Source organism: Phaseolus vulgaris, chromosome 8 (assembly GCF_051622355.1).
Source record: "Phaseolus vulgaris cultivar YP4 chromosome 8, ASM5162235v1, whole genome shotgun sequence".
Classification (NCBI taxonomy): domain Eukaryota; kingdom Viridiplantae; phylum Streptophyta; class Magnoliopsida; order Fabales; family Fabaceae; genus Phaseolus; species Phaseolus vulgaris.
Window position 1 is genome coordinate 29,902,184 of NC_143505.1, and position 23,463 is coordinate 29,925,646.

The 23,463-nt window shown below is 33.6% G+C and overlaps 1 protein-coding gene and 1 long non-coding RNA gene across 42 annotated transcripts in view; one reads left to right on the plus strand and one right to left on the minus strand.

Annotated features, from left to right (window-relative positions):
* Positions 1–4,587: 4,587 nt before the first annotated feature.
* Positions 4,588–12,360, plus strand: LOC137824198 (uncharacterized). 4 transcript variants are annotated; one of them, XR_016515151.1, is made up of 6 exons: positions 4,613–4,675; positions 4,815–6,014; positions 6,839–6,872; positions 7,242–7,394; positions 8,503–8,582; positions 9,527–12,360. It is a non-coding gene; the product is annotated as an uncharacterized LOC137824198 (long non-coding RNA). The 4 variants fall into 4 exon arrangements; XR_016515152.1 differs by lacking the exon at positions 9,527–12,360 and having other exon boundaries at positions 4,588–4,675; positions 4,795–4,871; XR_016515153.1 differs by lacking the exon at positions 9,527–12,360 and having other exon boundaries at positions 4,617–4,675; positions 4,815–4,871.
* LOC137824195 (A-kinase anchor-like protein) overlaps positions 4,959–23,463 on the minus strand; it is a 40,409-nt gene continuing 21,904 nt past the window's right edge. For 4 of the 38 annotated variants that reach the window (XM_090294478.1, XM_090294457.1, XM_090294482.1 and 1 more), the window contains 30 exons: positions 21,136–21,608; positions 20,872–21,016; positions 20,095–20,567; positions 19,834–19,978; positions 19,102–19,580; positions 18,832–18,976; positions 18,049–18,509; positions 17,781–17,925; positions 16,980–17,446; positions 16,711–16,855; positions 16,083–16,376; positions 15,282–15,748; positions 15,013–15,157; positions 14,207–14,679; positions 13,934–14,078; positions 13,151–13,611; positions 12,900–13,044; positions 12,031–12,518; positions 11,782–11,905; positions 10,962–11,431; positions 10,701–10,845; positions 9,623–10,101; positions 9,239–9,530; positions 8,416–8,888; positions 8,022–8,316; positions 7,255–7,424; positions 6,896–7,178; positions 6,216–6,545; positions 5,825–6,000; positions 4,959–5,668 (listed from right to left, as the gene is read on the minus strand). In XM_090294478.1, the coding sequence (XP_090150604.1) occupies positions 5,159–5,668; positions 5,825–6,000; positions 6,216–6,545; positions 6,896–7,178; positions 7,255–7,424; positions 8,022–8,316; positions 8,416–8,888; positions 9,239–9,530; positions 9,623–10,101; positions 10,701–10,845; positions 10,962–11,431; positions 11,782–11,905; positions 12,031–12,518; positions 12,900–13,044; positions 13,151–13,611; positions 13,934–14,078; positions 14,207–14,679; positions 15,013–15,157; positions 15,282–15,748; positions 16,083–16,376; positions 16,711–16,855; positions 16,980–17,446; positions 17,781–17,925; positions 18,049–18,509; positions 18,832–18,976; positions 19,102–19,580; positions 19,834–19,978; positions 20,095–20,567; positions 20,872–21,016; positions 21,136–21,608 (9,443 nt within the window). In that variant the 3' untranslated portion in view covers positions 4,959–5,158. Of the gene's footprint in view, positions 5,669–5,824; positions 6,001–6,215; positions 6,546–6,895; positions 7,179–7,254; positions 7,425–7,605; positions 8,317–8,415; positions 8,889–9,238; positions 9,531–9,606; positions 10,102–10,700; positions 10,846–10,961; positions 11,432–11,781; positions 11,906–12,030; positions 12,519–12,899; positions 13,045–13,150; positions 13,612–13,933; positions 14,079–14,206; positions 14,680–15,012; positions 15,158–15,281; positions 15,749–16,082; positions 16,377–16,710; positions 16,856–16,979; positions 17,447–17,780; positions 17,926–18,048; positions 18,510–18,831; positions 18,977–19,101; positions 19,581–19,833; positions 19,979–20,094; positions 20,568–20,871; positions 21,017–21,135; positions 21,609–23,463 lie in introns of those variants that run through there. The other 34 variants (XM_090294479.1, XM_090294461.1, XR_016515146.1 and 31 more) reach the window with 33 other exon arrangements.

Below are 23,463 nucleotides of genomic sequence, written 5' to 3' on the forward strand. Positions count from 1 at the left end.
TGCTATAAATATAGCCCTTCTTTCAAAGCAAAATGCGACAATCAAATACAATAAGTATTGATACAGATTTGAGTTCAAAGAAAGAGTTTCTTTTTAGAAAGAAGTTTTTCAAAGTGAAAGATTGTTGTTCAAGCTTTGTTGTGGTAACAAGTTCTAATCATAGGAGTTTCCTGTATTGTGCAAATCCTGGTGTTTTCTATCCTTTTCTAGATACTTGTAATAAGTACTTCTTTTATCTGTTGTGTGTGTTTGAAATCCTACAAAGACAGAGGTTGTTCTGTCTTGAGGTGTTTGATATTTCAAAGAGGGTGAGTGAATCTTGTGGGTTGCAAAATTACCTCTTTGTGTGTGTGTTGTAATCTAGTTTTGATTACTAGTGGACCTCAGAGGTTTTTCTGAGAATTGGATGTAGCTCTAGTGTGAGTGAACCAGTATAAACCTTTTGTGTAAATCTCTCTTTCTCTCAAACTCTTTATAACTGTTTGATAATTCTGTTGTTGGTATAAACAACCGATTAAAACGCAGTTTTAGCCGGTTAAAATTCTGATATCTGTTTATGTTGGATTATTTCATTGCTTTCCTTAAGTGCTTATCTAGATTGTTTGATAAAGATTCATTCTAAATCAAGTTTTTGTGAAAATCTTTCATAAAACAATTCACCCCTTGTTTAAGCCATCAATTCTTACAATAGGAACCCCTATACTGTAAGTGGGGACCCTTGACTAGGTTTCTGCATGGTCATTTTGTTATCTTGGTTTTTGGGATTCAGCACTTGGCAGTGCTTCATGTGTGTGAAGGGACATACTTCAAAGCTATGTGGTTCTCATAAGAACCTGAATTGGTTGGCTGGAGGCATGTGGTGCTCATAGGAACCCTTAAAGTGTAACTGGGGAACCGTGTGTTAATATGTGGAGACCCATGACAAGGTTTGTGCATGGTCATGAGGCAGTTCAAGTAAAGCATATTTGTGAAGCCTGTGCTGTATTTGGGTTAATGAATGGCTGAATAATATGTTACAAGGGCACAGGGGAGGGGACTAATATTATTTCTTAGCCAAACTAATTGTCATTCATTTCAATGAAATTGATTGGAAGAAATTATAAATGATTGTATTTTTAACATATCATGCACATCATTCAATTCAATTCCTAACATACAACTAACTGTTGCAATAATGGTTTTATATAACCATGTATTCAAACAAAGAAGACATGAAATTCATTTGTAAGTTAAACTTACAACACAAAAATTATATTCAATACATATATAGAAATGTATCCCCTGTAAGGATGTTACAACAATTAGGAGTTGTGATGCAACAAAAATCATAAAGGTTTTCTCCTATCTCATATAAAGCACTTCCTTGTATGCAAAAAGTTTTTTGCTTCCTTCGTTACAACCTGCAAAAATAATCAATTTAGTTATATGAGGTCACTGGAATCCCATCTGAACCTTCACAAGAACAAAAAAACCAAATGGAAACATGAAGTTGGAGGATGACATGACAGTGCATAAAGTTCTACACAAGTCCCACTTAAAATCAAATGGGTTCTCACATTCATTCACACACCAAAACTGAACCTACTCTTGCACTATTCAATTTACTAACCTCTATTGACGTCACTGGAATCCCATTTGAACCCTCACAAGAATAAAAAAGACAAATGGAAACATTAAGTTGGAGGATGACATGACAGTGTATAAAGTTCTACACAGGTCCCCACTTAAAATCAAATGGGTCCCCACTTCACAGGTCTAGACTGTTGAATTGCATAAAAACTTGGATTGAACTAAATTGACCACATTCACTACAAACTTTAACAAAGACATATCAACAATACAAAACAATCACAAATATAGTTGCAAAGCTAACAAAGTCAATAAACAATTATGAATGAATAACAAAATAAATCCACTCACACATTAACAGTTTCCACAATAAATTATTTCTAAACAAAAATATTTGTTACAAGAATTTCATAACAATCGTTTGAACAATGTCAATAAACCATACATCAACTAACTTAGAACTGCAGAAACCTAAAAACATATCCATTAATCAATTACTTAATCATTAGGTTTTGAGTTTTTGCGCTTCCTCCTTGAAAATGTTGTCCAAGGTGTTTTCAAAGCAGCAAGTCTTGAAACGTTTCCTGAGTTCACGTTCCATTTTAGGAAACATGTTGAGTTCTTCATTTGGCTGATTTTCATCTCCATGTAAGTCTTTCTCTTCATGTATATCTTCATGGCTACCTTCTAGCTTTTTGAAGTATGTGCGATCCACTCAAAGAGCTTCAACTTCAACTACTTTCGACCGAATATCATCAGGAACATAATTTATGCTTCCAATTAACTCAAGTATGTCCTTGACCTTTTTCTCCATACTCGTGATTAATAGTTCATGCTCCCCAGATTTGCGCACCAATTCAACAACTTTCACCGTAATTGCACGAACTTCATCCTTTGTTGGTTTCTTCTTCCTAATTCCATAGCCAATTTGGTGAAAAGCTTCTTGAACAAATTCACTGCAAAGTTCTTCATTGGAAGCACATAACTCAACAACAAGTTGTTCGTTGAAATATATAATTCCAAACTTAATTATCTACATTCATAACAACATTCATGTAATACAAATTCCAATAAAAATGACATACCATATTCTTACGTAGACCACGTCCAAGTTCATGGTCACCAACTCTAACATCCATCCAATGCATGATATAGGGAAATTTATTTCCACTCCTAGGTATTTGACGCTTATAAGAGAACAAATTCTCCATCGCCCATATCTGAAGAATGAATACAAAAAATTCATTTATTACAAATTCAAACACATGCACAATTATTATAAACATTTACCAATAAGAAAAAATTTCATATTACCTGCAACAGGTAAACACAAGCATCTACATGGATAGACGACATACTTTCCTCGATCATCCATTTTGAAGCCGAACACAAACTATCAACCAAAACATCATACACTAAACCCCCCAATTATACATCCCAAGTTTGTCTAAATCATCAACAATGTTAAACAACCCATCATGAACTAAACCCATTCTAGTAGGCAAAATAAACTCCGACAATCCTAACAGGATGTACAACTTACAAAAGTCCTCTAAAGAAATATTGTTCCCACGTTTCAAAATTACAAAATAAATCATTTCCACACTTACATCACCTTGTTCAAAATAACTACTAATGTTAGATATAATTTTACTTTTCCTTAAATCAATTTTTGTACCAACTACTCTAAGACCTACAACTAAACACATGTCTAACAACCTAAACGACACAAATTGACACTGAATTGCAAAAGCTTGCTTCCTCTCCACCCAAGCACTACATAGTTTACTTAAAAGTCCACGACTCAATTTTATCTCCTCACGGACAAACATAAGCCATCCAAATGGGCTGGAATGTATAATAGACTTTTGTTCCAAACTTAACTGCTTGTTCACAACACCCAAACACTTTGACCTACAATTATGCCTAAACACATATAAATCAAATCAAATAGAAATTCACTTTAATATAAAAAAATTATCAAAACATAAATATAACATCATATCTACTTTATAACAAAATTCGTCATTTCAATGAAACCTTAGCTTGAGCCTCGGGATGAGGATCAATCGTAACAACCTCCTCATCTGAAAGTCCGCTAATTGACATTATATCCTGAACAAGTAATCACTTAATCAATTGAAAACCATGAACACCACAATTCAATTCTACAAAAACCAAAATAAATATTGTCCCACCAAAATACATGCAAAAAATAAATAAAAACCACACGAATTTTAACGATGCATAAACGTGGTGGCAAGTCACCACCTATTCCCACATACCTCACCCCTTCCCCATCTTCCTTGCCTATCTCAAAACCCTATTATCGCCCAATCCAAAACCCTAAACCGCCCCGCCCAATCCAAAACCCCACCAATCGAAAATGCACACAAATTCGAACTTGTTCTTTCGCAATAAAGAGCCTCAAACGCAACGTTGTCCCTTCGCAATCCACAACCCTACCTTTCAAACACACAAATCAATGGAAGAAGAAACCCTTTTTTCGAACGCACTTCCTCTCCCTTCAGAAACACTATTTTTCGAACTCACCTTCCAAATGGTATATATTTTTTTTCCAACTCAACAAGTGGACTCACACACTCTTTCTTTAATATTAAAAATTCCATGTCAACTGGATGTAATATGGAGCAACCTCAATAGAAGTGTCAAAATATCGATACCATATATATATATATATATTACATATTCACAAATCTTTAAATATATAAATATATTACATATAAATATTACATATAAATATATAAATACATGTTTTTAAATATATATATATATATATATATATATTTATATGTAATATATATATATATATATATATTTATATGTAATATATATATATATATATATTTATATGTAATATATATATATATATATTCTTTGTGTATATTTTTGTTGAGAAAAGAAAGGAGAGATGATAAAATTATTTTTTTATTGTTGGGTGGGATTTAATATTGTACTTATTTTATTTTTATTTTTTTCCATTAAAGACATTTTAATGAAAAACACGCGCACCAAATCAACCGTCCTATTTCCTGACCCACCATTGATTCGTTGCAAGGTACACAGGTGGTGGTGTTTGAGTCAGGTATGTTCTTTTATTCTTTCTATGGCAAAATTTTCTCACTTTTCCGTTTGGTTCTCGAGAAAACGATGTTCAGAACTGGAATTTCGTCACTTTTCTTTGTTCTTTGGATGTCTTTGTAGGGTCTAATGATTCATTTCAGGTGTCCCTTTGACAGTGAGTGCAGAGGTGGTGCATGTGCAGTGAGTGAAGCGGTGCGGTGAGTGCAGAAAGAGAAGAGAGTACCTTGGAGAATAGCTTCAAACCCTTTTCCTATGTTCTCGATCACCAACTATTTGTGCCTATGTTTAACAAATACTAAATTCATACCAAGAAAATATGAATACATTATACCGGTTTAGAAGGATAATATATCCAATACATCAATGAAACAAATCAATCCAATTCCTCAACATAAGAAATAAGCCCTCTAAAATTCCCAAACATGTGTATATTCTATTTTCAGCAGCATCATGCAGTTGTGTAATGAGCCCTTATTTTTTTATTTTATTTTGATGATGGTGGTGTCTTGGGGCGTGAAGACTTGCCCGTAATGACTTTCTTCACTTTGGAAATTGAGTGCTTCACCTTTGACCCTACACCTGATAGGATGCCGTTAGATTTTTTGTGCAAAACTTTGGTGCCAGTGTCTTGAGAGTCTCTGGATATGACATCCACACTAGATGATGGGCTTATTTTTTCGAATTCGTCTCCTGCTTTATCTTCTTTTGTGTTGCCTGATATAGCATTTTCGGTCTCTTGAGTTTCCAGTTTTCCCATGTCTGTATGTTCTGTGATATCTACTGATACTGATTCAGAGACACCTCCAAGTTTGGTAACTTCACGTTGCTTTCCAAGTTCTTTGGTATCACTACTTGGACTTGTTTCTGCAGTCTCCAGTTCTTCTAAATTTGGATGCTTTTTAATGGTCTTCTGGTTATTTGCTTCAGATTGGACTTTAACTTTCCCTTCATTTTCCACGCAAGTGTTGCCTGACACCTTTTTTAAATTAAATTCCTAATTTAACATAAAACTGCATCAGAACTCAGATATTTGTACGTTCAAAAAATTAATATTTGGTGTTCTAACAGACATTAAATTAAGATGTGCAAGTCTGAAATGCAATGTGGTATATATCAGTATCTAGTTTAATTTGTTGAAGTGAAGTCACACCTCGAGAATTTCCGTGTTCCGCACAAAATCATTTTCTGGTTTCTGGTCCTCTTCGGTATTGATCACTGCGGGTTGAACTTCCATTTGTATTTGTTCTTGAATGCTTTCGTCAACTATCCCAATTCTTACAAATGACATGGGAGATATAATTGAGATGGCTCTATCCACAGGTTCATCTGTCATTGGACAAGTAAGATGTCCATTTTTAGTACATTTATACGTTTCTTCAAAACTTTAAATGATTCAAAATGTCATGTAGGAATTTTTTCTTTTATGGTAGACACTTAAATTTAATATTTGTTTGTTTGGATGACATAGCCATGGGTAAAAATAAAATAGAAAGTTATCAAAACATAATTACTTTCTGTTTTAAGCTTATGTAATTCAATACCTGTGGCTTCTTTTATATCAGATGCTTCTTCTAGCATGATTTTTCTACCATCCTTGATTTCTGAATTTTCTATAGTGTATGTGTTTATAACCTGTTCTTGTTCTTCCTCATCATAACTTGAATTTGTACTGCTTTCAGTTATTTCCTTTCCTTCTGAATTAATATGCTTTGTAATTACACTCTCCATGCTAGATTGTGGTGTCTGCTTGCCTTTGCTATATGTCCCTGAAAATTCTTCTTCTGGTTGCGTCTCTTGATTAGTCTCATAAAGTGTTTCATGTTCAGCCAATTCTGCATTAGTTAATGTTTTCGCTTTAAAGTCAAGCACACCTATTCAAGTACAAATGAGATATTAAAAGAAGTCATTTATGTCTACATATGTTTCTACCTTAATACAACAATGTTTTTATCTTAATACAACAATGTTCATGTTCTCTTGAAAATTAAAAAAGTTCTAGGTGCTACAACAAACTCTTCATGGGGACACAAAACTACTACTTATATTTTACCATCCAGACACAAATGTGAATAATTTTTTTTTGTCATGTAAGGAAACTATTTTTGTAAATGGATTAAAGATTATTTCTGTCATCTAAAGCCATGTGTTTTGTTTTTCTTTTCAGGTTCTTGTTTTTGGTTATCAAGTCAACTTGTATGGTAAAATTTCAGAACATAATTACCTTCATTTTTTGTTTTTTCTACCTCCACACCTCTTGGTGGTCTGGCATCTGTAACTTCCTCTACTGTCATTTTACTTCCATACTTGATCCCTAAATTCTCTACCACCTGCAAGTTTACTGTCTTTGCATTCATATCATAACTTAATTTTGAATTGCTTTCTGATGCTAAATGGCCTTCTTCTGTTATATATTCTGTAATCAGACTCTGCATGCTAGGTTCTTGTGATTGTTTGTCTGATTGTTCTTCTTCTACTATGTTGATGTTTGCCTTGATTTCAGGTTCCTATTTGAATAAATACAATATAAGTTTTAATAATAAGAAAATAAATGATTCTTTTTTTCTCAGACATGCTGTCAACCTCAATAACAGTGGACATTCTGTCAAGTTTATTTTCTGGTATGCATCTCATGTCGTTATCAATTATGCCTGATGCATCACTGGGAAGTGTTTGATGCTGTAAGATTTGATCAGTGTCACCTTGGACGGTTGCAGGAGCAGGTAATTTTGGCTGGACTTCTTTTTGTGGACCTGTCATTTTTTCATGTGAGATTTTTCAACTGCTAAAATATTTATTTTTATTGATTCTGATAAGCATCATGTCTGGAAAACATAAAATTTCAACTTTTTTGTTATTTAGAGTTTAGTCTGCTAAGGGAAAATAAATCTGACTTAAAAGTAATGAAAAAATTTGTGAGTTTTGAGCACATACTGTCTGTCGCTGTATCTAGTAATGAAAAGCTATAACATTACAACTTCATGGTATACATTGAACTCAACAAAACAAAATAACTAAGCTACTTGGAAGGGTAATAAGCATTTTATGCTTCAATTTCCATTAAGATTGTGTATGTTACTATAATACAACTTTAAGTTCTATTGAAAATTAAAAGTCTTAATGTTACAACAAGCTTCTTTATAGTGTGGCAAAATTACTGTTTAAGTTCACATATAGAAGTGAAAAAAAGTGTTTGTCATCTAAAGACACCATAATTTTTTAAAGTGGATTGGAGAAAATTTCTTTCATCCAAAATTGTGTTTGTTTTCCTTTGCAGGAAATGGATGTGTTTGTTTCTTATTTTTCATTATCAGCTCATATTCAATGCTAAAATTTCAGAAGACAATCACCTTCAGTTTCTGATTTTTGTATCTCTATATCAGTCAATTGATTGGTGTGTATTCCTTTTGCTCTGATTTCACTGGCATCCTTAATCTGTAAAAACTCCACCAAGTGTGATTCTTCTTTCTTGTGTCCATCGAGGTCAACATCATCACTTGATTCTTTATTGCTTTCTGATGTCATATGTCTTTCAACTATTAGATAATTTGTAATGAAACTTTGCACACTTGATTCTTCTGATTGATGGTCTGCTTGTTCTTCTTTCACGAAGTCAACATTTGCCTTGGTTTCTGGTTTAGGTTCCTATACCATATTTACAATGAGTATATTTGTATAAGATGTTAAGAAAATAAACTCTATATGTTTGTAATTTTTTACTTCTTTACTTCACTACTGCCTAACCTCAACAACTATAGATTTTCTGTCAAGTTCAAATTCTGTCATGCAGCTCTTGGCATTATTGATCGCCTCTATTTCATTGTCATGCAGTGTTTGTTGCTGTGACATTTTATCAATATCACCTTGGACAGATGTTGGAGTGGGCAATGTGTATTGGATTTCTTCCTCTGGTAACAATTTTTCTATTGATTCTTCAATACCCTCTGCTTCTTCTTGATCGAATTTGCCTTCATCCTGAATCCCTAGTTTCTCATTGGCATCAGAAGCTGGAGCCTCTTGCTGTTTGTCAGGATAAGTGGCAGTGTTTGTTTCTGCAGTCACCTTTGTATCACGTTGTGGTGTCTGCACATCTTTGTTAAAGTTCTCTGTAAATTCTGCTTCTGTCTGTCTGTCTTCTGGACTACTCTCATCAAGTCCTTCATTTCCATTTGATGATGAATTCAGCCTTGTTTGCAACGCTTTATCTTCAGGCTCACCTATTGTTACAAGAAATGAGAAATTTAAGCCAATCATTTATGCAATTTTGAGTATCTTACTAATTTATTACATCTATTTGTTTTCTTGAAAATTAAAATTGTCCCAATGCCACAACAAGTTGCTTTTAGTAGGCCACCAAATTATGTATATGTTATCATCCCCTTATAGTAAGTGAATAAAGTTGTTTGTCATCTGAAGACACTAATTATTTAATTTTTATATTGGTTGCAGAATTTTTATCTAAAGTCATGTGTTTATGTCTTTTCTTGACCTGAATTTAAGCACTGTTTGTTTTTTGGTTTAGGGTTTTGAGAGTATCTTGATTAAAAAAAATCAACGTAATAATTACCTTGGGTTTTTGACTCAATTATTTCCACATAAGTTGATGGTTTTGCCTCTGATGATTTTTCTACTCTGATTTCACTTGCATTTTTGTTGTCCAAATTCTCAGTTGAGCATGATTTTACCGTCTTCTGTTCATCAGTGCAGACATCATCACTTATTTTTCTGTTGCTTTCCAATGTGACAAGTCCTTCTGCTGTTATATTATCTGTAATGCCTCTTTGGATGCTTGATTTTTCTGATTGGTTGTTTGCTTGTTCTTGTTTTATTATGTTGACATTGTCTTTGGTTTCAGGTTCCTGGTTTTAATGCAGATGATATAAGAATAGATTTGTCAAAGCAAGCTGATAAATACATAAAGTTTGAGATGTTTACTTCACCACTGCCTAACCTCAACAATAATGGATTCTCTGTCAAGTTCCATTTCATGCGTGCAACTCTTCTTGGCATTACCAATTCCTTTTGATTCATCATCATGCAGTGTTTGTTGCTGCAAAATCTGATCAAAATGACCTTGGATCAAGGTATGGATGGGCAATGTTGTCCTAATGTCTTTGTCTTGTAACTGTGTTTTTGTTGCCTCTTCAATTCCTTTTTCTTCTTGTTCTTCTTCCAATTTTCCATCATCCTTGATTCCTGATTTCTCCTTAGGCGGCTGAGATGGTGGAACCTCTTCTGGTTCCTCTGTGTCATTGGTGGTCTCTATTTTTGCCGAGACCTCTGTAAAATATTGTGGTTTCTGCACCTCTTTGTTAAATTTCTTAACAAATTCTTGTTGTGGCTGTCTCTTTTCTTGACTCGCAATAACTGCTTTGTTTTCAACAAAAACCGTGTCAGGTATTGGTTTGAGAGATTCTTCTTTAGGCACACCTGTTGTTATAAAGAAAATAGATATTGAAAGGATTCATATACACAATGACTGCAGATCTTACTATTTTAATACAGTTATTGTGTCCCTGGGCCAAAAAAATGACTCCCATATTGACCCAAAAAATTAGTATGTGTATTTATCATCCACATATAGTAGTGAGTAAAACTGATTTTGTCATCTCATGTGATGCTAATTGTTTTAACTTTTATGCGGATTAAATAATTTTTGTTTCATGTGTTTATTTTTATTTTCCTTGCTTAAATATACGTTTTGGCATCCACAGAATTTCTGAACATGATTTACCTTTGGTTTCTGACTTTGTTCTCTAGATAACAAATACAGTCCCATTGCCACAAAAGGCTCTCATATTTTCCCAACGAATTACTATATACATGTTATCATCCGCATATAGCAGTGAGCGAAACTGCTAGTGTCATCTAAATACACTTGTTTTTAAATATTTATATAAATTAAATAATATTTCGTGCATGTAAAGTTGTGTGTTTATTTTCATTTTCTTTGTACGAATATAGTAAGGAGTTTGTCTTTTGGTTATTTTTTAGTCAAAATCGATTCTAAAATTTCAAAACTTAGTTACCTTCGATTTCTGACTCTGCCATCTTCAAATCAGCTAAATTTTCAGCATCTGTTTCTTCCTTTTCTTTGATTTCGCTTGCATCATTGGTGCCTATATTCTCTGTTACTATGCCAACATTGTCCTTGGCCTCAGGTTTTTCAGTTTCCTGGTTAAATTTATGGTATAAAATTTGTATAACAAGTTCAGAAAATGAATGATGTTTGGTTTGTTCAAAGGAAATGTTATGTATGTAAATTTTTACTCACGCCAGTTCGGCCTAACCTGGAAAGTTGTGGACTTTATGTCAAGTTCAATTTCTTGTATACAGCTTTGCTTGACATAATCAATAACTTCTGATTCATCAATATGAAGTAATTCTTGCTGCGAGATTTGAGCAGTGTCCCTTTGAACAAAGGCAGGAGTGGGTGATGTTATCTGGACTTCTTCCTTAGGTAATTGCCTTTTATTTCTTTCTTCAAGACCGCTAGCTTCTTCCTCTTGACCAAAACCCTCGATCCCTTGGTTTACTTCAGCATGAGATGTTTGAACCTTGTCATGTCCATCAGTATAGCTATTGGTGTTTATTTCTGCAGTGTCCTCAACAACATATTGTGGTGATTGTTCTTTGTTAGATTTTTTGTCTGTTATGTCTTCTTTGAGCTGTATTTGTTTTTTATTAATGTCATCAATTGTTTCGGTTCTGATCGCTACTGCAACTGCTATTGGTTGAGGAACTTCATCTTCTGGCACCTCTGTTTACAAAAATGAGACATTGAAAGAAATCATTAACTTGAATTTTACCATTTAAATGCATGTATACGTTCTTATGGAAATTAAAATAGTCCCAGTGCCGCCAAAATCCTCCCGTATCTGACCAAAGAATTACTTATATACATGATGCCATCCACATATAGGATTGATTCAAGCTGCTACTGTCCTCTAAAGACACTTTTCAAATTTTTATGACCATTATATAATATTTCTTGCATGTAAAGTTATGCCTTTTGTTTTTATTTTCTCTGTATGAATATACTATTGGAGTTTGTCTTTTGGTTATTGTTTTCAACTTAAAATCGATTCTAAAATTTTAAAACCTAGTTACCTTCAATTTCTGACTTTGGCATCTTGAAATCAGCCAATTCTGCTCTGATTTTGTGTGCATCAGTGGTGCCTAACTTCTCTGTTACAATGCCAACATTGTCCTTGGTATTAAGCTTTTCAGTTTCCTGGTTTAATTTATGAAATATAAGTGTAAGATTTGTATAACAAGTTAGGAAAATGATTGATTTTAGGTTTGGTCAAAAGAGATGTTATTCTGTCATTTCTTACTCTAACACCAGTTAGGACTGACCTGAACCACAGTGGACTTTCTGTCAAGTTGAATTTCTGGTAGGGAGCTTTGCTTCATATAATCAATAACTTCTGATTCATCAACATGCAGTAATTCTTGCTGCAAGATTTGATCAGAGTTGCCTTGAACAAAGGCAGTAGTGGGTGATCTTGTCTGGACTTCTTTCTCCAGTAACTGTATTTTCCTTGTTTCTTCGATACCTTTGGTTTCTTCCTGCTGACCAAATTTTTCGTCATCCTCAATCCTTTCTTTTACCTCTGCATCAGATGTTTGAACCTTGTCATGTTCATTAGTATAATTATTGGTGTTTATTTCTGCAGTGTCCTCAGCGACATATTGTGGTGTCTGTTCCTCTCTGTTAGATTTTTTCTCTGTAATGTCTTCTTCCAGCCGCATCTGTTCTTGATTACTGTCATCAACTGTTTCGGTCCCGACCACAACTGCAATTGTTATTGTTTGCAGAAGTTCATCTTCTGGCACATTTATTTCTATAAAAATTAGATATTGAAAACAATAATTAACATGAAGGCTGCTATCTCAGTATTGAAATGCATGTATAAGTTCTCTTAAAAATAAAAATAGTCCCAGTGTGACAATAAGATTCCATAGGCACAATCCCACAAAAGGCTCCCATATTTGCCCAAATAATTACCATAGACATGTTATCATCCACATATAGCAGCGAGTAAAATTGCCAGTGTCATCTATACACACTTGTTTATAAATTTTTATGTACTTTAAATAATGTTTCTTGAACATAAAATTATGTTTGTATTTTTATTTTCTCTGTATGAATATGCTATTGGATTTTGTTTTTTGGTTAATGTTTTCTAGTCAACATAGATTCTGAAATTTGAAAACCTAGTTACCTGCGATTTCTGACTTTGGCATCTTCAAATCAACAAACTTTTTGACATCTGTTTCTTCCTCTTCTCTGACTTTGCTTTCATAATTGGTGCCTAAATTCTCTGTTACATTGCTGATATTGTCCTCAGTCTCAGTTTTTTCAGTTTCCTGGTTGGATTTATGAAATATAAGTATACAATTTCTTTAAAAACTTAGCAAAATGATGTATGTTGTATATCTAAACTTTTACTCATTTACACCACTTAGGCCTAACCTGAGCAATAATGGACTTTCTGTCAAATTCAATTTCTGGTATGCAACTTTGCATCACATAATCAATAACTTCTGATTGATCAAGTTCCAGTAATTCTTGCTGCAAGATTTTATCAGTGTCATGTTGAACAAAGCCTGCACTAGGTGATCTTGTCTGGACTTCTTCCTTGGGTAACTTCATTTTGCTTGATTCTGCTATAGCTTGGTCTTCTACCTGTGGTCCAAAATTTTCATCATTCTCAATCTCTTGTTTTACTTCTGCATCAGATGTTTGAACCTTGTCATGTTGATCAATATAGCTAGTGGTGTGTATTTCGGCAGTGTCCTCAGCTACATATTGTGTTGTTTGTTCCTCTTCGTTAGATTTTTTCTCTGTAATGTCTTCATCCAGCTGTATCTGTTCTTCTTTAGTGTCATCAACTCTTTCGGTTACTATCACTATTGGTTGCCGAACTTGATCTTCTGGATATTAAAAATCAATCATTAACATGAATTCTGCTATCTTTTTATTTAAATGCATGTAAAGTTCTTTTGAAAATAAAAATAGTCCCAGTGGCTCATAAAGCTCCCATATTTGCCAAAGAATTTACTGTATACATGTTAGGAGTGAGTAAAACTTCCATTTTCATTTAAACACACTTGTTTATAAATTTCTATGTACATTAAATAATAAGTCTTTCACGTAAAGTTGTGTTTAGTTTTATTTTCTTTACACTATTGAAGTTTTTCTTTTGGTTAGTGTTTTCGAGTGAAAATCGATTCTAAAATTTCAAAACATAGTTACCTTCGATTTCTGAGTTGCGGGTCTTGAAATCAGCCAATGTTTTGGAATATGTTTCTTCCTCTGCTCTGATTTTCCTTGCATTGATGCTACCTAAATTCTCTGTAACTTTGCTGATACTGTCCTTGGTCTTGGGTTTTTGAGTTTCCTAGTTGAATTTAGGAAATGTACGTATAAGATTTCTAAAACAGATTCGGAAAATGATTGAATTTTGGATTTTTCAAAGGAGATGTTATATATGTAAATTTTTACTCATTTACTCCTCTTAGGCCTAACCTGAGCTATAGTGGACTTTCTTTCGAGTTCAATTTCATGTATGCAACACTGCTTGACATAATCAATAACTTCTGATTCATCAACATGCAGTAATTCCTGCTGTGAGATTTGTTCAGTGTCTACTTGAACAAAGGCAGGAGTGAGTGATATTGTTAGGACTTCTTCCCTGGGTAACTGCATTTTGCTTGATTCTGCTGTAGCTTGGTCTTCTATCTGTGGTCCAAAATTTTCATCATCCTCAATCCCTTGTTTTACTTCTGCATCACATGTTTGAACCTTGTCATGTTGATCAGTATAGCTAGTGGTGTTTATTTTGGCAGTGTCATCATCTACACATTGTTTTGTTTGTTCCTCTTCGTTAGGTTTTTTCTCTGTAATGTCTTCATCCAGCTGTATCTGTTCTTCTTTAGTGTCATCAACTCTTTCGGTTACGATCGCAACTGCAATTCCTATTGGTTGCCGAATTTGATTTTCTGGATATTAAGAATCAATCATTTACATGAATTCTGCTATCTTATTATTTAAATGCATGTACAGGTTCTTTGCAAAATAAAAAATAGTCGCAGTGGCTCATATAGCTCCCATATTTGCCAAGGAATTACTGTACACATTTTATCGTCCGGATTTAGTAGTGAGTAAAACAGCCATTTTCATCTAAACACGTGTTTTTAAATTTCTATATACAATAAATAATATTCTTTCACGTAAAGTACTGTTTAGTTTTATTTTCTTTACAGTATTGAAGTTTTTGTTTTGGTTAGTGTTTTTGAGTAAAAACCGGTTCTAAAATTTCAAAACATAGTTACCTTCAATTTCTGAGTTGTCGGTCTTCAAATCAGCAAATGTTTTGGAATCTGTTTCTTCCTCTGCTTTAATTTTTGTTGCATCGCTGGTGGCTGAATTCTCTGTTACTTTGCTGATATTGTCCTTGGTCTCGGATTTTTCAGTTTCCTAGTTGAATTTGTGAAATGTATGTGTAAAATTTCATTCATAAGTTACGAAAATTATTGATTTTATTTTCAAAGTAGATGCAATATATGTAAAGTTTTACTAATTTAAACCACTAAGGCCTAACCTGAGCAAAAGTTGTATTTCTTCCAAGTTCAATTTCTTCTATGCAACTTTGCTTGACATAATCAATAGTTTCTGATTCATCAACATGCAGTAATTCTTGCTGTAAGATTTTTTCAGTGTCCATTTGAACAGAGGCAGGAGTGAGTGTTAGGACTTCTTCCTTGGGTAACTGCATTTTGCTTGATTCTGCTGTAGCTTGGTCTTCTATCTGTGGTCCTAAATTTTCATCATCCTCAATCCCTTGTTTTACTTCTGCATCAGATGTTTGAACCTTATCATGTTGATCAGTATAGCTAGTGGTGTTTACTTTGGCAGTGTCATCGTCTACATATTGTTTTGTTTGTTCCTCTTCGTTAGGTTTTTTCTCTGTAATGTCTTCATCCAGCTGTATCTGTTCTTCTTTAGTGTCATCAACTCTTTTAGTTACGATCGCTACTGAAATTCCTATTGGTTGCCGAATTTGATTTTCTGGATATTAAGAATCAATCATTTACATGAATTCTGCTATCTTATTATTTAAATGCATGTGCAGGTTCTTTGCAAAATAAAAAATAGTCGCAGTGGCTCATATAGCTCCCATATTTGCCAAGGAATTACTGTACACATTTTATCGACCGGATTTAGTAGTGAGTAAAACAGGCATTTTCATCTCAATACTTGTTTTTAAATTTCTATATACAATAAATTATATTTCTTTCACGCAAAGTACTGTTTAGTTTTATTTTCTTTACAGTATTGAAGTTTTTCTTTTGGTTAGTGTTTTTGAGTAAAAACCGGTTCTAAAATTTCAAAACATAGTTACCTTCGATTTCTGACTTGTCGGTCTTGAAATCAGCCAATGTTTTGGAATCTGTTTCTTCCTCTGCTTTAATTTTTGTTGCATCGCTGGTGGCTGAATTCTCTGTTACTTTGCTGATATAGCTAGTGGTGTTTATTTCGGCAGTGTCCTCATCTACAAATTGTGTTGTTTGTTCCTCTTCGTTAGGTTTTTTCTCTGTAATGTCTTCATCCAGTTGTATCTGTTCTTCTTTAGTGTCACCAACTCTTTCGGTTACGATCGTTAGTGCAATTCCTATTGGTTGCCAAACTTGATCTTCTGGATATTAAGAATCAATGATTTACATAAATATTGGCATCTTATTATTTAAGTGCATGTACAGGTTTTTTGCAAAATAGAAAATAGTCCCAGTGGCTCATAAAGCTCCCATATTTGCCAAGGAATTACTGTACACATTTTATCGTCTGGATATAGTAGTGAGTAAAACAGCCATTTTCATCTAAACACGTGTTTTTAAATTTCTATGTACATTAAATAATATTTCTTTCACGCGAAGTAGTGTTTAGTTTTATTTTCTTTACAGTATTGAAGTTTTACTTTTGGTTAGTGTTTTTGAGTAAAAACCGGTTCTAAAATTTCAAAACATAGTTACCTTCGATTTCTGACTTGTCGGTCTTGAAATCAGCCAATGTTCTGGAATCTGTTCCTTCCTCTGCTTTAATTTTTGTTGCATCGCTGGTGGCTGAATTCTCTATTACTTTGCTGATATTGTCCTTGGTCTCGGGTTTTTCAGTTTGCTAGTTGAATTTATGAAATGTTTGTGTGAAATTTCTTTCATAAGTTACGAAAATTATTGATTTTATTTTCAAAGGAGATGCAATATATGTAAAGTTTTACTAATTTAAACCACTTAGGCCTAACCTGAGCAAAAGTGGTATTTCTTCCAAGTTCAATTTCTTCTATGCAACTTTGCTTGACATAATCAATAGCTTCTGATTCATCAACATGCAGTAATTCTTGTTGTAAGATTTTTTCAGTGTCCATTTGAACAGAAGCAGGAGTGAGTGTTAGGACTTCTTCCTTGGGTAACTGCATTTTGCTTGATTCTGCTGTAGCTTGGTCTTCTATCTGTGGTCCTAAATTTTCATCATCCTCAATCCCTTGTTTTACTTCTGTATCAGATGTTTGAACCTTGTCATGTTGATCAGTATAGCTAGTGGTGTTTATTTCGGCAGTTTCCTCATCTACACATTGTGTTGTTTGTTTCTCTTCGTTAGGTTTTTTCTGTGTAATGTCTTCATCCAGCTGTATCTCTTCGTCTTTAGTGTCGTTAACTCTTTCGGTTACGATCCCTACTGCATTTCCTTTTGGTTGCCGAACTTGATCTTCTGGATATTAAGAATCAATCATTTACATAAATTGTGGCATCTTATTATTTAAGTGCATGTACAGGTTCTTTTGAAAACAAAAAATAGTCCCAGTGGCTCATATAGCTCCTATATTTGCCAAGGAATTACTGTACACATTTTATCGTCCGCATATAGTAGTGAGTAAAACAGCCATTTTCATCTAAGCACGTGTTTTTAAATTTCTATGTACATTAAATAATATTTCTTTCACGCGAAGTAGTGTTTAGTTTTATTTTCTTTACAGTATTGATGTTTTTATTTTGGTTAGTGTTTTCGAGTGAAAACCGGTTTTAAACTTTCCAAACATAGTTACCTTCTATTTCTGACTTGTTGGTCTTGAAATTAACCAATGATTTGGAATCTGTTTCTTCCACTGCTTTGACTTTTGTTGCATCGCTGGTGGCTGAATTCTCTGTTACTTTGCTGTTATTGTCCTTGGTCTCGGGTTTTTCAGTTTCCTAGTTGAATTTGTGAAATGTATGTGTAAAATTTCTTTCAAAAGTTATGAAAATTATTGATTATTTTTCGAAGGAGATGTAATATATGTAAACTTTTACTAATTTAAACCACTTAGGCCTAACCTGAGCAAAAGTGGTATTTCTTCCAAGTTCAATTTCTTCTTTGCAACTTTGCTTGACATAATCAATACCTTCTGATTGATCAACATGTAGTAATTCTTGCTGTAAGATTTTTTCAGTGTCTATTTGAACACAGGCAGGAGTGAGTGATATTGTTAGTACTTCTTCCCTGGGTAACTGCATTTTGCTTGATTCTGCTGTAGCTTGGTCTTCTATCAGTCTTCCAAAATTTTCATCATCCTCAATCCCTTGTTTTACTTCTGCATCAGATGTTTGAACCTTGTCATGTTGATCAGTATAGCTAGTGGTGTTTATTTCGGCAGTGTCATCATCTACACATTGTTTTGTTTGTTCCTCTTTGTTGGGTTTTTTCTCTGTAATGTCTTTGTCCAGCTGTATCTGTTCTTCTTTAGTGTCATCAACTCTTTCGGTTATGATCACTATTGGTTGCCGAACTTGATCTTCTGGATATTAAGAATTAATCAATAACATGAATTTTCTATCTTGTTATTTAATTGCATGTTTAAGTTCTTTTGAAAATAAAAATAGTCCCAGTGCCTCATAAAGCTCCCATATTTGCCAAAGTATTACTGTATGCATGTTAGGAGTGAGTAAAACTGCCATTTTCATCTAAAAACACTTGTTTATATAAATGTATGTACAGTAAATTATAAGTCTTTTACGTCAAGTTGTGTTTAGTTTTACTTTCTATATATTATTGCACTTATTCTTTTGGTTAGTGTTTTCCAGTAAAAATCGAGTCTAAAATTGTGAAAACCTAGTTACCTTCGATTTCTGAGTTCTGCATCTTGAGATCAGCCAATGTTTTGGAATCTGTTTCTTCCTCTGCTCTGATTTTCGTTGCATCGTTGGTGGCTGACATCTCTGTTATTTTGCTGATACTGTCGTTGGACTCAGGTTTTTCTGTTTCCTAGTTGAAATTATGAAATGTATGTATAAAATTTCTATAAGATGTTCGGAAAAGGATTGAATTTTGGTTTTTTCAAAGGAGATTTATATTTATAAATTTTTACTCGTTTACACCAGAGGGCTAACCTGAGCAATTGTGGACCTTCTTTCAAGTTCAATTTCTGGTATGCAACTTTGCTTGACGTAATCAATAGTTTCTTCTGATTCATCAACATGCAGTAATTCGTGCTGTGAGATTTGTTTAGTGTTGCCTTGAACAACGGCGGGAGTGAGTGATGTTGTCTGGATTTCTTCCTGGGGTAAATGCATTTTGCTTGATTGCACAGTAGCTTTGGCTTTTGTCATTTGATCCAAAATTTCCTCATCAATCCCTTCCTTTATCTTGGCATGAGATGTTTGATCCTTGTCGTGTTCATCAGGATAATTATTGGTGTTTATTTGTGCCGTATCGTCAGCAGCATATTTTGGTGTTTGTTCCTCTTTGTTAGATTTTTTCTCTGTACCATCGTCGAGCTCTATCTGTTCTTGATTACTGTCATTAACTGTTTCGGCTCCGACCACTACAGTAATTTCTATTTCAGTTGGATCTTCGTATTCTGGCACATCTGTTTTATAATGGAGATATTGAAAGCGGTCATTAACTTGAATGCTGCTATCTTATTATTTAGTTGCATGTATGATTTCTTTTGAAAATTAAAATAGTCCCAGTGAGACAAAAGATTTCATATTGGCCCACAAAGTTCCTATGTTAAGTAAGTAAATTTTGTTAGTTTATGAATAATTGGCATTTTTCTTCGAAAGTCATGATTTTTTTTTGTTTTCTTTTCTTGAATATATGAACTACAAAAACTTATTTACCTTCCGTTAATGACTTTGATCTTTCCACTTCTGTTACTTGTTTGTCATATGATCCTTCCTCTGCTTTGATTTCACTTGCATCCTTGTCCTCAAAATTCCTTGTTCTTATGTTGACATTGTTCTTGGTTTCAGGTTTTTCAGTTTCCTGGATGATTGTGTAGAATATTATTATAAAATTTAGGAAAATAAATTATTTTTGTGCGATAACAATAAGCTAATATATATGTAAAGTTTTAAATGTTTCCTTCACAAATGCCTAACCTGAACAACAATGGAATTTCCTCCATCTAGTTCAATTTCAGTTATGCAGCTCTGTTTGGCATTATCAATTACTTCTGATCTATCAACGGCCAAGGTTTCTTTATATGGAACTTGATTGTTATCTCCTTGGATAAGGATAGGAGTGGGTGATTTTGTTTGGACTTCCTCCTCCAGTGATTGTATTTTTGCGGCTTCTTCAATTCCGTTTGCTTCTTCCTTGTGGTTGAATTTAGTCTTAATCCCTTCATCTTTGGCAGGAGTAGATGGAACTTTTTCTTGCTCCTTATTATAGTTTGTGGTGTTTTTTTCTATAGTTTCTGCAGTAACATATTCCGGTGTTTTCACATCTTTGTTAGATTTCTGTGTAACATCTGCTTGAGTTTGTATCCCTTGTTGACTACCCTCATTAACTGCTTCGGTTCTGACTAATACTATGTTTGCTATTGGTTGCAGAGGTTCATCTTTTGGCACACCTGTTATTATGATACACATGTGTTATTGAAAGTAATCATTTACATAAACGCTGATTTTTCTTACTCTTTTAAGAGAAGTATACGTTCTCTTGTATTTGCATAGAGAATTGTTATTTGTATGTTATAATCCTCATAAAGTAGTTACTAAAATTGTTTGTTTATGTGAATTAAATAATTTTTTCTTTCATCTAAAGTCATGATTTTATTTTAATTTTTCTATCATAAATATAACCTTTGTTCCATTTTTATTTTTCATTCAGGGTTTTGAGTCATATTTGGTTCTAAAACCTCAACACTTAATTACCTTTGGTTTCTGACTTTGGTATCTCCACATTAGTCAATTGTTCGACACATGTTCCTTGCTCTGCCGTAACTTCAATTTCATCCTTGTTGTCTAAATTATCTGCTCCTGTGCTGACATTGTCCTTGGTTTCTGGATTGTTAGTTTCCTGGATGAATAAGTCTAATATTATTTAAACAACTTAGGAAAATAACCGATATTTTGTTTGTTCATATAAAGCTTGATGTACATGTAAATTTCTACTTTTTTACTTCAGTAATGGCTTACCTGAACAACAGTGGACTTTCCATCAAGTTCTCTTTCTGGTATGCAGCTTTGCTTGTCATTATCAAGAACTTCTGATTCATGAATGTTCAGTGTTTCTTGCTGCGAAGTTTGACCCGAATCTTCTTGGATAAAGGCAGGAATGGGTGAAGTTGTCTGAAATTCTTCCTCTGGGAACTGAGTTTTGGTTTTTTCTTCAATCCCTTTTGCTTCTTCTTCATGTAATTTTTCATCATCCATAGTTCCTTCTTGCTCGTTGGCATGAGATGTTTGAACCGTGTCTTGTTCCTCAGTATAATTATTGGTGTTTATTTCTGCAGTCTCCTCAGTAACAAATTTCTTTATTAGCACCTCTCTGTTAGATTTATCTGTAGCATCTGCTTTTGGCTGTGACTCTTGTTTACTTTCCTCAACTGCTTCAATTCTGACCTGTACCGCATTGGATATTGGTTGCATAACTTCATCTTCTGGCACACCTGTTTTAAGAAAGTTGAAATATTGAAAGCAATCATTTACACAAATACTGCATATCTGAACTTTAAGACTGGGAGAAAAAGAGCTTAGGAGACTGATTATCTGTCAACTGATCTTTGTTATTTAGAGAAGAAAATTACATCAGGAATATCAAAGTAATTAATATTGTTGCATAGTCAGGAGAATTATTCCGTAATTAAGTGCAGATTTCATTCTCTATTTATTATGACAGATTTGTTAGTGATTTGATTTGATTTGTACAGCTTTAATCACCCATTATTTCTTGCTTTGATTACCTATTATTTATTTTCTTAATTAGGTTGTAAACAATCTATAAATTGAGACTATAATCACATTTGTAAATCATCTTATAAATACATTTCATCTGTTTCTTTCAACTAATACAAATAAGTAAACAACTCATAGGTACAAAAAATAGCAGTTTTCCAATACAACTACTAACTACCTATATTTACTACCTATTTTAACATTCATAGGCTGTGACTCTTGCATTCATAGGCTGCGACTCTTGTTTACTTTCTTCAACTATAAAAAAAATAATTTCAGCAATGAAGGCTACCCAGAAAAATAAATTGCAGCAATGAAGGCTGCTAAAAAAATATTGCAGAAGCAGAGTCTCCCATATCAAGAGCTCTGATACCAAGTTGAAAGAAATAGATGGAATGTATTTCTGATGTATTTTACAAATGTGATTACAGTGTCTATTTATAGACTATTTTACAACCTAATTAAGGAAAGAAATAATAGGTAATGAAAGCCAGAAATAATAGGTAATGAAAGCTAGAAATAATGGGTGTTTAAAGCTGTACAAATCAAATAAAATAAAATCACTAACAAATCTGTCATTATAAATATAGAATGTCATTATAAATATAGAATGGAATCTGCACTTAATTATAGCATAATTCTCCTGATTATGCAACAGTATGTACCAAGCTTGGAACAAATAAATTCAATCCATGGTCCCTTTAAAGATTTTGTAACACATTTGCAAGTTGATCATTGGATCTGACAAACTGGGTACAAATTTCCTTGGATAACAACTTTTCCCGAATAAAATGACAGTTAAGTTCTATGTGTTTAGTGCTCTCATGGAACACTGGATTGGAAGCAATTTGGTTATCACAATACATCTTCATTTGTTGGATCTCACATAATTTATTTTACCCATCCAAGTTCACAAATGAAAAATGTCATTGCCCCTATATTCATCTTCAACACTAGATTGGACAACCATATTTTTGTTTTTTCTTTTCCAAGAAATAATCTCTTCTCCAAATAGAACACAATGCCCAGTAGTGGATCGTCTATCCATGGAAAATCGTGCCAAGTCAACATCATAAGGAGATTGCTTAAGGCCATAGAGAGACTGATGTAACTTACAAACCAAGCCAGACTCATCCTAAGCAATAAAACTTAAAGGTTGATCCATGTACATCTCTTTTAGATCACTATGACGGAAAACAACATTAAAGCTTCAAACTAATGAAAGGTTTGAGAGATGCAAGCTTTTGACAAACTAGTTCAAGGTTGTGTTTGGCTGTCAAACTTCAAACTAAAATATTCTTGATATTCTTCATAAGGAATATTAAGGATGTATGTATCCACTTTGAGTAAAGGAAGACATATTGAAGGATGAATTCGCCAACAATCAGAATTATAAGAATAATCTACACTACACAACCAATGCCAACTGTAAAAGATGGCAAACAGTGGTGGAGAAGGAGTATAGGAGAGAGAGAATAAGAGAAATAATCTACACTAGACAACCAGTGCCAACTGTAAAAGATAGCAAACAGTGGTGGAGAAGGAGTATGAGAGAGAGAGAATAAGAGA